Source organism: Artibeus jamaicensis, unplaced genomic scaffold, assembly GCF_021234435.1.
Source record: "Artibeus jamaicensis isolate MK-2021 breed Jamaican fruit bat unplaced genomic scaffold, CSHL_Jam_final contig_465, whole genome shotgun sequence".
Lineage (NCBI taxonomy): Eukaryota > Metazoa > Chordata > Mammalia > Chiroptera > Phyllostomidae > Artibeus > Artibeus jamaicensis.
In genome coordinates this window covers 38050779-38065558 of record NW_026521843.1, presented here as the reverse complement: position 1 = coordinate 38065558, position 14780 = coordinate 38050779, and the positions used below count along the sequence as shown (strand labels likewise).

The window sequence follows — 14780 nt, the reverse complement described above, 5'->3', positions numbered from 1 at the left end:
GAGGTCATCACTAAGTTCCTTGAGTGTCCTTACAACCAGTGTTTTGAACTCTGCATCTGATAGATTGCTTATCTCCATTTCTTTTAGCTTTTTTCTGGAGTTTTGATCTGTTCTTTCATTTGAGCCATCTTTTGTCTATTGTTTTGACAGCCACCCTTGTGTTTCTTTGTATGTATTAGGTAGAGTTGCTTTGACTCCATGCCTTGGTAGTGTGGCCCAATGTAGGAAGTGTCCTATTGGGTCCAGTGGCATAGCCTTCCAAGCTGCATATTCAGGTGCACCTTTGTGTCATCTGAGTACACTCTACTCTTGTAGTTGAGCCTTGGTTGCTGTTGGCAGATCAATGGGAGGGATTTACCCAGGCCAGTCAGCTGCAAGGATTGACTGTGACCACTGACCAGCAAACTCTGCCCTCTGTGGAGGACCAGCTAGCTGTTCAGAGGCAGGGTGGTGATGCTCTGATGTGATCTGTAGCTGTCCACTGGCCCTGGGATTTCCTGGGTGGCATAGGTCATGGTCAGCCCCCACTTATAATTTGCCCAGAGGCGCCCTTCCTGAGCTATCAAGCAATAGGAGAAGGTTGCTACTTGTGCTGGACTTGGAGATTCCCAAGCTGTGAAACTAATCCGGCTCTTGCTGGTGCCCAGCCTGGAGTTTACTGAGGCCAGCTGTTGCTTCTTTGATAGGATTTAGGAAGTTGTGAAGCATGAGTCTAGATGTGCCATTCATATGGAAAAGCAGCTTGGATGAGTCCATAGATTGGGTGGGGCAGAGTCTCTGGGGATCTCTAAGGCAGGTCAAACACTTTTAGCCAAGTTGATGGAATTTCAAATACGGTATCAGTCTGCCAGCTCTATGGCTTGGAAGGGGAGAGGCTCAGCAAAGGGATAGTGACCTCTACTTGCCCTGATGCTGGACACTTCGGTTTCTGCCTGTATACCACTGGTGCCTTTCAAGCTGCTACCCTGGTACTGGAACTCGGAAAGAGTGAGTCTGAGTACGTGAGTCTGTTGTGAATTCTTGATCTGGTAATGTGGTAAATTATTTGGTTTGATTTCCTAATGTTAAACCAATCTTGCATTCTTGAAATAAACCCAATTAGGTCATGATGTATTTTATATCAATCAATTGATTAATCAATTGGAAAAAAAACAATAACATAGTTCTAGTGATAGTAGTGAGTGTTGGGGAGAGACTGAAATTAGATTTAATTTAATTTACATATGTTCATTTAATTCACATATGTTACCTAGTAGCTTTAACTGCCTTTTCATGTAATCTTAAATGCATAATTTTTACTTTGTGTATTTGAATTCTGATGAACAGGTTAATTTTTTCAGTTTTCACCAGTGACCTCTAGTTAAATAGAAGTACTAACATTTTAAATAAGTGTGCCAAATATGAGTAGAATTTCTAATTTGCAGCTAGAGTTAAATGACAAAAGAAATAAATCCTCTGATTTATTTTCCCACCCACTTGTGTAGTTTGGTGGTTGTTAGTGTGGGAAGTTCAGGGTTCTTTGGACATTCATAGAACTTAAGGAAGATAAGTAAGGAAGCTGAGTCACAGAGGTCTGCTAGGGAAGTTATATCCTAATTTTAGTGCTTTATTAGAGAAAATCGTATAGCTGTCATGGTCAAGTCTCTTAATAGTTAACTCATGAAAGTACATAAACAAATACAAGAAGCAACAGTTTTCAGTAGGCAACAATTGAAGTGCTGCAAACATTTTTTGCCTACTATGTATAGAGCACTGAGCTGGAATGTGAGGATATTACAGTAAATTAGACAGGTTTTAATACCCTAAGTGAGGTTTTCAAGAGCAACTCTCAGTGATAAAGAGAGAGGTATTTAAAAAGATAATTTCAGTAAAAAATGTGTTGAGTGATATAAGCTGTTTTGATAATGTGGAAAAGAGGCATATAATCTAACCTGATGTGATCAAGCAAGTTTCCTGGATGAAATACCTGTATGATTTAAGCTCAGTAAGTTTTTCTTTAATTTTTTATTTTATTGATTATGCCATTACAGTTGTTCTATTCCCCCCTTCATTCCCCTCCACACTGCACCCCTCCAGCCCTACCATTTCCCCCCTTTAGTTTATGACCATGTGTCTCAAGTTCTTTGGATTCTATATTTCCCATACTATTCTTGCCCTCCCCCTATCTATTTTCTACCTACCATATATGCTACTTATTTTCCGTACCTTCTCCCCCCTTCTCCTCCCATTCCCCTGTTGCTAACCCTCCTTGAGATCTTCATTTCTATGGTTCTGCTCCCGATCTAGCTGTCCTTTTAGTTTGCTTTTGTTTTAGATATGGTTGTTAATAACTGTGCATTTGCTGTCCTTTCACTGTTCATCTTTTTTATTTTCTTTTTCTTAGATAAGTCCCTTCAACATTTCATATAATAAGAGCTTGGTGATGATGAACTCCTTGAATTTGATCTTATCTGAGAAGCACTTTATCTGTCCTTCCATTCTAAATGAAAGTTTTGCTGGATAGAGCAATCTTGGATGTAGGTCTTTGGATTTCATGACTTGGAATACCTCTTTCCAGCCCCTTCTTGCCTGTAAGGTCTCTTTTGAGAAATCAGCTGACAATCTGATGGGAACTCCTTTGTAGGTGACTGTCCCCTTATCTCTTGCTGCTTCTAGGATTCTCTCCTTCATTTTAATCTTGGCTAATGTAATGATGATGTGCCTTGGTGTGTTTCTTCTTGGGTCCAACTTCTTTGGGACTCTCTGAGCTTCCTGGATTTCCTGGAAGTCTATTTCCCTTGCCAGATTGGGGAAATTCTCCTTTATTATTTGTTCAAATAAGTTTTCCACTGGTGGCTGCTCCTTTCCCCCTTCTGATACCCCTATAATTCAGATGTTGGAGCGTTTAAAGATGTTCTGAAGGTTCCTAAGTCTCCTCATTTTTTTGAATTCTTGTTTCTTCATTCTTTTCTGGTTGGTCATTTTTATCCTCCTTCTGGTCCACTCCTTTGATTTGAGCCCCAGTTTCCTTTCCATTACTATTGGTTTCCTGTGCATTTCCCTTCATTTCAATTAGTTTAGCCTTCATATGTTCCTTTAATTTGTGACTAAAATCAACCAGTTCTGTGAGCATCCTGATCACCAGTGTTTTGAACTGTGCATCTGAAAGTTTGGCTATTTCTTCATTGCTTATATTTATGGGCTCTGGGGCTTTGAGATCTTCTTGAACCATTTTTGGTCTGTTCGCAACCATTTTTGGTCTGTTTGCACCCACTAAGTATGAGGAGCGGAGCCTTAGGGGCAGGCCGGGGCCTGCAGGGTGGGGTGGCTGGGTTGTGAGGCTGTATGTGGGGGCGAGGTCAGAGCGCGGAAATGGCGGCCGTCTCTGCTGCCTCCTGTTGCTGGGACCCGCTGGGTCCTGTCTCACTGCCCACTCCCTTGCTGGTCTATCTGCGCAGGAATGCGCCAGCACAGTCAGCCTGCTGCCCTTCACCCTTGCCGGATCCGCCCGTCGCTCACTGGATCAGCCCATTGCAACCCCATGCCGGGGATCCACGTGCCTGAGTCCGTCTGATTGAGTTTTCCTGTGCAACCCCGCTCTGCCAGCTGCTCATTTCGCCCCTCTTACCGGTCAGGATGAAGAATTTATTGTTATCGGACTTCTGAAAAGTTCAGTTTTCTGTGTTCTGGCTGTGTTTTCTGTTGCTAATATTTTGTTGTCTCTAAACTTGGTTGTGTGAGAAAGCACGGCATTCCCACCTATGCCTCCATCTTGGCAGAAGTCCTCAGTAAGTTTTAAGAAATGAAAAGTTAGGATTGGGGGGAGAATTGAAACTTCAGGAGAGAATTGCATTAACCGAAGAACAAAGGCATGAAATTGTAGGATATAGTGCATGAATTACACATCGTTTAGTACTATATGGACGGAAGCTTTTGCTGGAGTTCAGCGAGGTCTGCTATATTAATTCTGTTGAGCTTGGGCTTTATCCTCAAAGTGTTGGGGTTATGTGGAAGAAGTGTGACATGGTCAGAATTTTGTTTTGTAATAGCATAGCTCAAAGTGTTTTTTGTTTGTTTGTTTGGTTGGTTTGGCTATTAATAGGCATAAGGTGAAGAAAGGACTCTGATTTAATAAATTTGTGAAATTGTAGTTTAAGTTCTGCGATTTCTTGACTTATGACTTCTCAGGTTCCTTAAGATGCCAGATGTGTTACAACTTTTCCACATAGTTTTTTTCCCCCTCAAAACACCTCTCTGGGTTAGATGTCAACAAAACATGTTTTTTTAATAGGTTATACTATCAGTATAGAGGATTCTAAGGATGGCAAGACTATATATAGTGAAGGAAGCTGATTGAGAGGCTGCTGTGTACTTCCATGTACAAAGTAATTAGGGTTTGTTTTAGATTAATGGTTGCTGAATAAGAAAAAAGGAAATTGAGAAAATTTCACATATTGATAGAACTTAATTATTTTCAACTACACTTGACAGATATTTTCTTCTTTCTTTGATATTTTTTAAAAACAGTTGCTACAATCATTCTGTAATGGCTACAGACAAAGTGAGTGTTTTATTTGACCTTGTAGGCAGATAACTTGTTCACATGACTTAAAAATAATGGCAAAACTTTTCAGTCATTAGTGGTTTGTTATAGTCAGAATAAACATAAATATATGAAGACGTGAAATGTTCTGTATGAATTGCTCGACAGAAAAGAGCATTTGATTAAATAGATTTAGTATAGTCGTACCTACAGAAAGAGTTGAGAATATTATTGAAGCTTGCAAATAAGATCAAATGAACCAAATGTATAAGGGAGTTATCTCTTTAAAGATATCTGATTGGAAATATTGCAATTAATATTAAAATTAAATTTCTTAAAAAGTTTAATCTCCTGATACTTCCTTATTCTATTGAAGCCTTTTGAATCCCTCAGAGATAAAGACAAAATGATTATTAGAGGATTTATCTTCAAGTATTATAGGAAAGTATAAAAAATTGGAATGGAAAGCATCTGTTGCAAGTACCAGAAAATTATGCTATTAATTTAAGTGTCATCAGAGCACAAAAGATCACATTTCAGGACTGTGAGAAAATTATTAAAATACTGGAAATAATAGTACTTAAGATGAAGATATTATACTCTACGATCTGGTTAAGTGACTGACATTATTATATCACTTCAGGTATTATAAAAGTAACAAAATGCTTTTAAAGATAATAAGCATTACATTTTGAGATTGGCAGTGTTCACACTTTTCTGCTTAAGTGCTTTTCTAGTTTAACATAATTTAATAACAGTTATAGGGGAATAGCTAACATCTTAGTTCCCATATATATCTTTTCTCCTTCTTTGTTATTATACACATTTTATATATCTACATATACATATAAGTGATAAAATTTCATTCTCTAAATGGCAGGTTTAGGAATGGTTGCTCTTCTGCCTTTCTTCTTGCTGTTTTCATTTTTTAAGTTTTTAAAAGCTTCTAATTGTTGAGAAGTCTGTACTGAAAAGAAAATACTGCTGTGTGGATCCATTACTGTCCAGAAATCAAAACAAGTGTTTTTTAAACAGCTTTGTTAATGTATAATTGATATACAATAAACCAAACATATTTAACGTGTATAATTTGGTAAGTTTGACAGATGTTTACACCCGTGAAATCATTCCTACAATGAAGATAATAAACATTTCTATTACACCCAAGTTTCCCCCTTTTCCTTTTTTAATCCCTCACTTTGCCTGCTTGTCTGGTCCCCAGGCAACTATTGATCTGCTTTCTAAAATTTTATATAATTCTGTGTACTTTTCTATGTCAGATTCCCTTCCTCAGTATAATTAGAGATTCATTGATGTTGTAGCATATAATAATAGACCATTCTTTTTATGCTGAGTAGTAGTATTTCAGTATATGAATATATTACTACTTACTGTCCATTTACCTGTCGATGGACATCATGGGTTTTTTTCAAGATTTGGCTATTACAAATAAACTGCTGTGAACATTATATGAACCTTATGCTTTCATTTCTGTCCAGTAAATACCTAGGAATAGAATGGCTGGGTCATGTAAGAGGTGTATGTTTAATATTTTAAGAAACTGCCAGTTTCCCAAAGTGGTTCTGCCATTTTACATTTCCAACAATAGTTTTTTAGAGTTCTTATTTCTCTGCATCTTTGCCAATGTTCGTTATAGTGAGTCTTTGTTTTTGCTTTAGCATTTCTAATAGGTGTTTAGTGGTAGTTTATTGTGATTTTAATTTGCATTTCCTTAATGACCAGTGATGTTGAGCATATCTTCGTGTGCATAGTTGTCATCCATACATCTTTTTTTTTGGTGATGCGTCTGAATTTCTTTTGCCTAAAGGCCTAATTGGAGATATGTACCATATTCATGGCTTAAAAGATTCAATATTTTTAAGATGTCAATTTTGTCCAAATTGATCTATAGATATAATGCAATCCCAGTCAGGATCCCAACAGATTCTTTTTAGAAACTGACAGAATGATTCAAAAATTTATATTTACGAAGGACCTAGAATAATCTAAAAAAAAAGTCTCGAAAAGAACAACAATGTTGGAGGACTAATCCTACTTAGCTTATAGTTGTAAGTGGTTTTTATTTTGTACCTAGCTTCTTTGTGGATGAAAATTCTCACTTTTTCATTAAGTGCTATTAATATGTTTTGAAAATAATTTAGACTTAAGCATACAAAAATTCATCAGTGGATATTGACAGTGTGGAAACCAGACCACTAATTTCTTTCACTCAAGATACAGTCTGTACCCATGGAGCTAATGAGAACTTTTTCATCTGTCTCCCTATTTACTGGCTAAGCTTTGTAAGAAAATGTAATATCTTTTTAGGTTTTTCAGGTGTTATACAACCTGCTTTTCTGATGGTTTATTTTATTTGTTAAATATGAATAAGAACCACCGACCTGACCTTTCCCTGTTTCACTATTGGGGTACTTGATTTATGCATGTCTTCCAACACAAAAATTGGCAAGCATTGCCAAAATAGTCTGACTGTGCTTTAGCATTATAAAACCTGTTTGGGAAACACAATAAATCTGTTTTTTGGGGTTTTTTTTTGGTAAGGTCATGATTTGTTTACCTTTGAACAAACTTTCTAATGGTTCATAATCTCAAGGTTTAAATGTCGAATCTATCATACAGAACAAACTGTTCAGAAATCTTTTTAGTTATGTTTACTCAGACATTTTCAGTGAATCAGTGTAGGGTCCCACATGCAGATCTCACTGAAAAGCCCATTGACAGAACAGTCCAGATATTCTGATTTCAGTGCAGAGAATTTTATTAAGTGCCTTAGGTGAACCTAATATTAGATTGATCTCTCAATATTTTTATGCTTGCTATTTTCAGATCATGTGAAGATGTCTATATTTCTTCTTCAAGACTAGTACATTCTTTTATTCTTTTGACCTTGGCTTTTAACACAGGAAATTGGACTCCGTATCAGGGAATAGCTCCCCTGTTAAACTTAGCTCTTTTGCTCCCTGTGCATGTAATGTTGTAGAGATAATTTTCTAACTTCTGGCATCTAGTATGTGCTTTTTTTTCTTGTTATAACCTATCCCATATAAATGGACCAAAAAAGAGACAGACAGACACAGATAAAGTAATTTGTTGTGGTTCAAATGCCTTCATCATGGGCTGTTGCTGCAAATCTTTGGAGTAGGTAGAGTAGAATGTACTCTTCTCACCTTGTTTATATTATCTAACTTTTTCAGGATTTCTCCTTTTTTTCCCTTTCTCTGTTTCTCTCTCACTCACTCACTCTCACTCACATTTTAAGGAAAAGAGGTTGCTGAGGTTGTTTGCTATCCTGTCTTCCTCTTCCCTCTCCTACCATAGCAAGGCTTAAGTGAGAAGCTTCTACATCATTATCTTTGTTTCTGGGATACAGATACTACTCTTCTCTGTGAGATAGTTTATTGCTCTGTGAGAATTTATTGAGACACAAAGCTTTTTGTGTGTTCATTATAGTTTTTTGTGTGTTTCATATATAGTTTTTTTGTGTTTCATATATAGTTTTTTAAAGTACTAATTTCTATTGTCTTTTTTCCCCAGGTTTTTTTGGCTTGTATCTTTGTTCCTCTATTTCAGTTCCTTTAACATAGTGCTATGTATATGTGCAAAGAAGGATGTCATTTTCCTTTGATTAATGAGTTGCAACATGCTGAGTGTTATTTTTGGATCTTGACCACATTTACAGTATATAATTGTTTGTTATTTTTGCTAGGAATTTGTGGTTCCAAACCAATTCCAAGAACTCAAAAGTTCTGAAAAGCTGAAAGATTTCCCTGTATTTTAGAAAGTAATAGCATTATGCTAAGTGAAATAAGCCAGTGAGAGCAAGACAGGTACCATATGATTTCACTCATATGTGGACTCTAATGAATAAAATGAACTAACAAGCAAAGTAGTGACAGAGTCAAAGATAGAGAGCAGGCTGACAGCTGTCGGATATGGGAGGGATGGAGAGATTAAGCAAAAAAGGAGTTTTTAAAAAAAAGAAAAACTCAAGGACATGAACAACAATGTGATTGCTGGGGGAGGTGGAAAAGGGTAAAGGGCAGATAAATGGTGATGGACAGAGACACTTGACTTGCAGTGGTTAACACGCAATACAATGTACAGATTAAGTGTTGTACAGTTGTGCACCTGAAACCTGGAATATTTTGTTAACCAATGTCACGCCAATAAATTCAATAAAAAAGAAAATACTGCTACTTGTATAATGCATTTTCACTTCTTCCCTAAGCACATAGAGTTATAAAATGTAACCCAGATATTTTGATTTGTAGTATTTTGATTAAAGAAATGATTGCTGTATATTAAATCATATACATTTTTTATATTTAATGGTATATAGTTATATAATTTGAATTATAAAATCTGTTTATAAACAAGAAATAGAAATGGGGTACACTATTGTCATTGAGATCTTGAAATATAGGTAATTTTAGTCGGACAGAATGGCCTACTTTATGGATTTTCCAAGTTATATTTAGAATTCTTGTAAAGCTAGAAGTCACCTTAGAAGCTATCTAGTGGACACTCACATTTATAGACTCAATTTTAAGACTTCCAGAGGCTGAATTTGTCTTAAGCTCAGATACTTTTATACTATGAAGATTAGAGCTGTGTTCGCCTTATGAACTGGATTCTTTTATCTTTGTATCAGATTTCAACATAGTCCAGACATATGGTTGAAATATTAGTTTCATTGAATTCAGTTCATTTTCCCCATATTGTAGATATACTGTAGATATATGAAATGATGACTGTAAGATCATCTCTATTGTTACATAAGCTTTTTATGATTTAAAAATTAATACATGTTATGGAAAAGCACAAAGAACATAAAATTGTCATTAAAAAGCTTTTAAATTTTGTTTTCTTCAATTAAAGTCTACAAGCAATGCTATATTAGGCTTAGGTTGGTACAATGTAGTGATTAGTCATTTCTATGTCTTAATAGTGATTGCCCTAAGTCTAGTACCCCTCTGACACCATATGTATATAATAGTGACTATCTTCCTTATGCTGTACTTTACATTTCCATGACTGTATTAGAACTACCAATGTGTTCTTCTTAATTCCTTTACCTTTTTCACCCAGTTCCCCAACCCTCCTCCCATCTGGCAACCATCAATTTGTTGTCTTTCTTTGAGTTTGTTTCTGTTTTTTTCATTTATTTTGTTTTTTGGGTTCTATAAGGTATTTGTCTTTGACTTATGTCAGTTAGCAAAATAGCCTCTGGGTCCATCGATGTTGTTCCAAATAGCAAGATTTCATTCTTTTGTATGGCCCAGCAATAATATTTCATTATATACACGTACATCTTTACCCATTCATCTATCAGTGGACACTTAAATTGCTTCCACGTTTTGACTGTTGTAAATAATGCAGCAGTGAACATAGGGGTGCATATTATCTTTTTGAATGAGTGCTTTTGGATTTCTTTGGATAAATATCTAGATGTGGAGTTGCTGGGTAGTATGCTGGTTCTGATTTTTTGAGGAATCTTCCTATTGTTTTCTACAGCAGCTACATCAGTTTGGAATCCCACAAAAATAGTGCACCAGGGTTCCCTTTTCTCCATATCCTCACCAACACCTGTTGATTTATTGATGTAGCTATTCTGACATGTGTGAGGTGGTGTCTTGTGGCTTTAATTTGCATTTCTCTGATGATTAGTGACAATGAGCATTTTCTCATATGTCTATGGGCCATCCGTATGTCCTGTTGGATAAGTGTCTATTCAGGTCCTTTGCTCATTTCTTAATTGGATTGCCTTCCTGGTGTTGAGTTGCATTAGTTGTTTATTTTGGAGATGAAACCCTTATCAGATTTATCATGGGTGAAAATGTTCTCATATACAGTGGGTTTCCTTTTCATCTTCCCTGATGGTTTATTTAAGTGTGCAGACGCTTTTTAATTTGATGTACTCCCGTTTGTTTATTTTCTCCTTTGTGTCCAGTGCCCTAGGAGATATATCAGCAAAAATATTGCTACATGAGATATTTAAGATTTTACTGCCTATTTTCTTCTAGGATTTGTATCTAGGTTTTGTGACTTACATTTAAGTATTTTATCCATTTTGAGTTTATTCATATGTATGGTATAAGTTGGTAACTGTTCACTGAATTTTTATGTTTTGCTTATTTGAAACAAAATCCTTTAAAAAACGATTTAGCTTTGCTTTTTACAAAAAACTATTTAGTAAACAATAGTATCTTTTAAACATATCATTATTTTGAGAAACTTTTGACTTTAAAATATAAAATGATTTTTAGAATCAGTGATGGCTTTGTTCTTATCATTTTAGTGAGAAGGTATTTACCATAAAATGTATTTAACTAGTTAATGTTTGAAATACTTAATTCAGAGATTAGTTAAAAGTTTAACATCCAAAGAAATCTTGTAATTTGTTTTTTTAGAGTGAAAAACCTTTCATAGTTTTGCCTAATTAGGTCAAATTATTTATTCATGTTTAAAAGTAATTGAATCAAGTCACAAATAGTACAGCATTAAACTTGATATATACAGCAAAAATAAAAATACTATCTTCATACTAAAATTGTATACACTATGCCCAGTATGTTTACATACATTAATAGTTGCACATACATATCTTGTATTAATAATTACCGTATCATATATATAGTACAAAATTCATCATAAAAATAAGTGTAATGCCATACTTTCTTGAGAATTGCATAGTCCTGTTAATGCGGATGGAGGTGAAAAAGTTTGAAGCAGGGACAGTTGACTCTTACTCAAGACTAGTTTTAGCTGATATGAAACAGCTTAAAATTTCTAAATTGAGTTGTATTTTAAGTGAAGGATTACATGTATTCATAGTGCTGCACAACTTACTCAGCTTTCATCTTTTTATAGAGCTCCATAATAAGCATTTATAATCAGTTTTGGGCAGCATTGGAATCACTCAAGGCATTCTGGGATGTTATGGATGAAATTGATGAGAAGACTTGGGTACTTGAGCCAGAAAAACCTACACGGAGTGCAACAGCACGCAGAATTGCAGTAGGTGGGAAAGAGGATTAATGAGGTGTTTTCTTTCTAAGGTGTTTGATTATATTGTGTATTAGGAAAATGAATCTAAAGATGACATTGGACTCTTAGGTGAGACTTTTCTGCCTGAAGTCAACTATTAAAACTTTTGGGGTAAACTTTTTTATTACTAAGTATTTAAATGTAAATATTTCAGGGGTAAAGGGCAAGTAGTGAGATGTCTCATAATAAAAGCTGACGATGCCCTGACTGGTGTGGCTCGACTGGGGATTGTCCTGTGAAGTGAAAGGTCACTGGTTTTGATTCCTGGTCAGGGCATATGTCTAGGATGCAGTTCTTTCGCATTTGGGGCATGTATGGAAGGTAGCTGATCAGTGTTTCTCTCTCAAATCAGTGTTTCTCTCCCGCTCTTTCTCCCTCCCTCCCTCCCTCCCCCTTTCTCTAAAAACAAAACAAAAAAAAAGAAAAAGAAATAAAAGGTGATGATCCAATAGAAGTAGGATTCAGAGATAGTGTTAATTAGCTTTTAATTAGCTCAAATAGTGGAGCAGGTTTTTCAAAACTTACATTACTGAGGAAAAACAACTATGTTAGAATAATGAAGTTTTCATCCATGAATCTAGATAAGATTAGTGTGAACCAATCTGGGAATATTTTCTGACAAACGTATAGAGAAGGATAAAAGAACCCAAAATGGGCCATGTATACCCACTTTTTGTACACAGAAAGCATAAAATAATAATTGAATATATTTGAAGTATTTATTATAAATATCAATATATGAAATAAGATATTATATAACCATAAATATCGTCCTTTAAATGTCACCATAGTCTCTTTACTATAAAATGATTATTTTATGTATTTGATTATGAACAAGCAAAACAGCTTTCAAATTTTGCCTCTCGATTTTAGGTTTCCAGGGGTGTCCAGTTCGCAGCCCCCAGGCCACATGCAGCCCAGGGTGGCTCTCAGTGCCTCCCAACACAAAATTGTAAATTTACTTTATATACTATGAGGTTTCTTTATGATTACATGTCACAATGTATGTAATGTGTGTCCAAACAACTCTTCTTTCATTGTGGCCCAGAGACACCAGTGTGACTTCACACTAAATACTGTTAGTTGGATAGGTGGATGGAAGATACTTTATAGCTTTCCTCCCTGTTTTTCTAGCCCAAATAGATAATGCTGTACAAATCATATATTCCAAAGGATGTTTTGAAATGCTGATGTGAATAATATCCCAATTAGTAAGCAATTTTTATAGTTTTTATCCAGGCATACTAGACTATCTGGGGGAAGAGAAGTAACCTGTTATTAGAAGAGGAAAGGATAATTGCACAGCAAATCTACAACTAGTATTGTTACCCAGTTTATTAAAGTCAAACAGTATTTAATTTGGAATAATTAACCAAATTTTGGTACTTTAGTGAACGAGTAGATTTTAAGAATGAAAATGTTTTCTTCAAAGAAGTGTGTAGTAACTTATCTTCATGTCCCTATTAAAATAATTATTATCAGGTTATGATTAAATATACTTTTTATTTCTCATTGTTCAGCAAAAACAGTCTGGGTTTTCCTCATTTACTCTTGTCTATGTTTACCTTTTAGTCCCCCTACCCCTTCCAGGCATTGAATTGCTTTTTAAGACCAAGTTTTCAGCACATTAATTAAGAGATGAGTTAATATAGCCATAGTTAACTGAAAGTACTTTCTGGAGTTATTTGATGACTTTGCCAAAGGCTAATATGGAATTTGTGTTCATGGCACAGAAAATATTAACAAATGAGATTATAAATTAAGTTTTTGTATTTTTGGTTTTTCCCTTGAATGACTTACAGTCACTTATTTTTCTTGATTTCTTTTTTTTTTGCCAGATCTGTAGCAATTGTATTCAGGTTGTTGCCAGCCTTACCCAAAGGCTTATAACACTACAGTGTGTAGATTTTTTCAAGACATTTTTACCATGAAATTTAAATTGACCTTAAACCATTATACTATGCACTTTCAAAAAAGCAGTAAAATTTCTGAAATTTATACAGTACTCTAGTACAATTAAAATTTATAAAAGAATTGAGTGACAAGTAGATACTGCTTTTTCATAGATTCTGCAACCAAGATTTAGTTGTTTTTACTAAATAAGTAGTTCAAATTGAATAGGAATTGAATCCTTTAACTTACAGGGGAAAACTTCACATGGAGGAAAGGAATTCAGAAAGTATTTTTATAAAACTTCATAAAACTCAAATCTCAAACATGTTTATTTTTACTGTTTTTATTGTATTCCTAGTCTTTACACATTATTTGAACATAGTTTTATTACTTTACAAGAGAGTTATGAAAAGTAGTTTAGATAAATTTGAGCTGTAATTAAAAAAATTTTTTTTAATACTTTTTAAAAAAGATTTTATTTTTGGGGAGGGGGAGAGAGAGAGAGAGAGAAACACTAATTGGTTGCTTCTCACTAGCCTCAACGGGGGATCTGGCCCTCAACCCAGACATGTGCCCTGACCATAATCAACTAGGGACCTTTCACTTTACCAGATGACGCCCAGCCAACAAGCCACGTTGGCCAGTGCCAGTTGTGATTTTTTATATTGAAGATCTTTATCATTCCAATGAACCTTGAATCCTGACCAGGATTCTAATCTAATTTACTAATTTATGGATTAACTCTGTTGTTTGAAACTAAGGGTTCCCAAATCTTTAGTCACAATTATAATTTCAAAATTTACTTTTTTAATGAAATTATAATATAGTGACATGTTTACCTTTATAAAAATTTGTAAAACATTTGGGCCCTCACCAGTGTCACTCAGTGGTTAGAGCATCTTCCCCTACACCAAAAGGTTAGGGAGGGATTCCTTTCCTTACAGAAAACAACTGATTGACGTTTCTTTCTCTCTCCTTTTTCCTCTCTCTAAAAGTCAGTAAACATATTTAAAAAATAAAACATTTGGCTACTCTTTCCTTGTGTATAAAATGAAATAAGTACACAACCAGATACTCCCTTATTTTTTGGTTTATTTGATGAATTGTTCTACTTTTAAAAACTTTAATATTCTTTCATTCTAGGGCATAATGCTTCAATAAATATAGAGGTGGACCCCAGGCATCCGACTATGCTTCCTGAGTGCTGTTTCCTTGGAGCTGACCATGGTGTGATATCTCAGATTTAAATGTTTTAACAGAATCATAAAATCCTTGTCTACTACTATTAAAATAATAT

At 35.1% G+C, this 14780-nt stretch overlaps 1 protein-coding gene across 3 annotated transcripts in view; it reads left to right on the top strand.

The window, feature by feature from the left end:
- The window catches only part of FANCL (FA complementation group L), a 55364-nt gene that overhangs the window by 36938 nt on the left and 3646 nt on the right, over window positions 1-14780 (top strand). For all 3 annotated transcript variants that reach the window (XM_053666927.1, XM_037143448.2, XM_037143449.2), the window contains 2 exons: window positions 11414-11564; window positions 14627-14710. In XM_053666927.1, the coding sequence (XP_053522902.1) occupies window positions 11414-11564; window positions 14627-14710 (235 nt within the window). The remainder of the gene's footprint in view (window positions 1-11413; window positions 11565-14626; window positions 14711-14780) is intronic.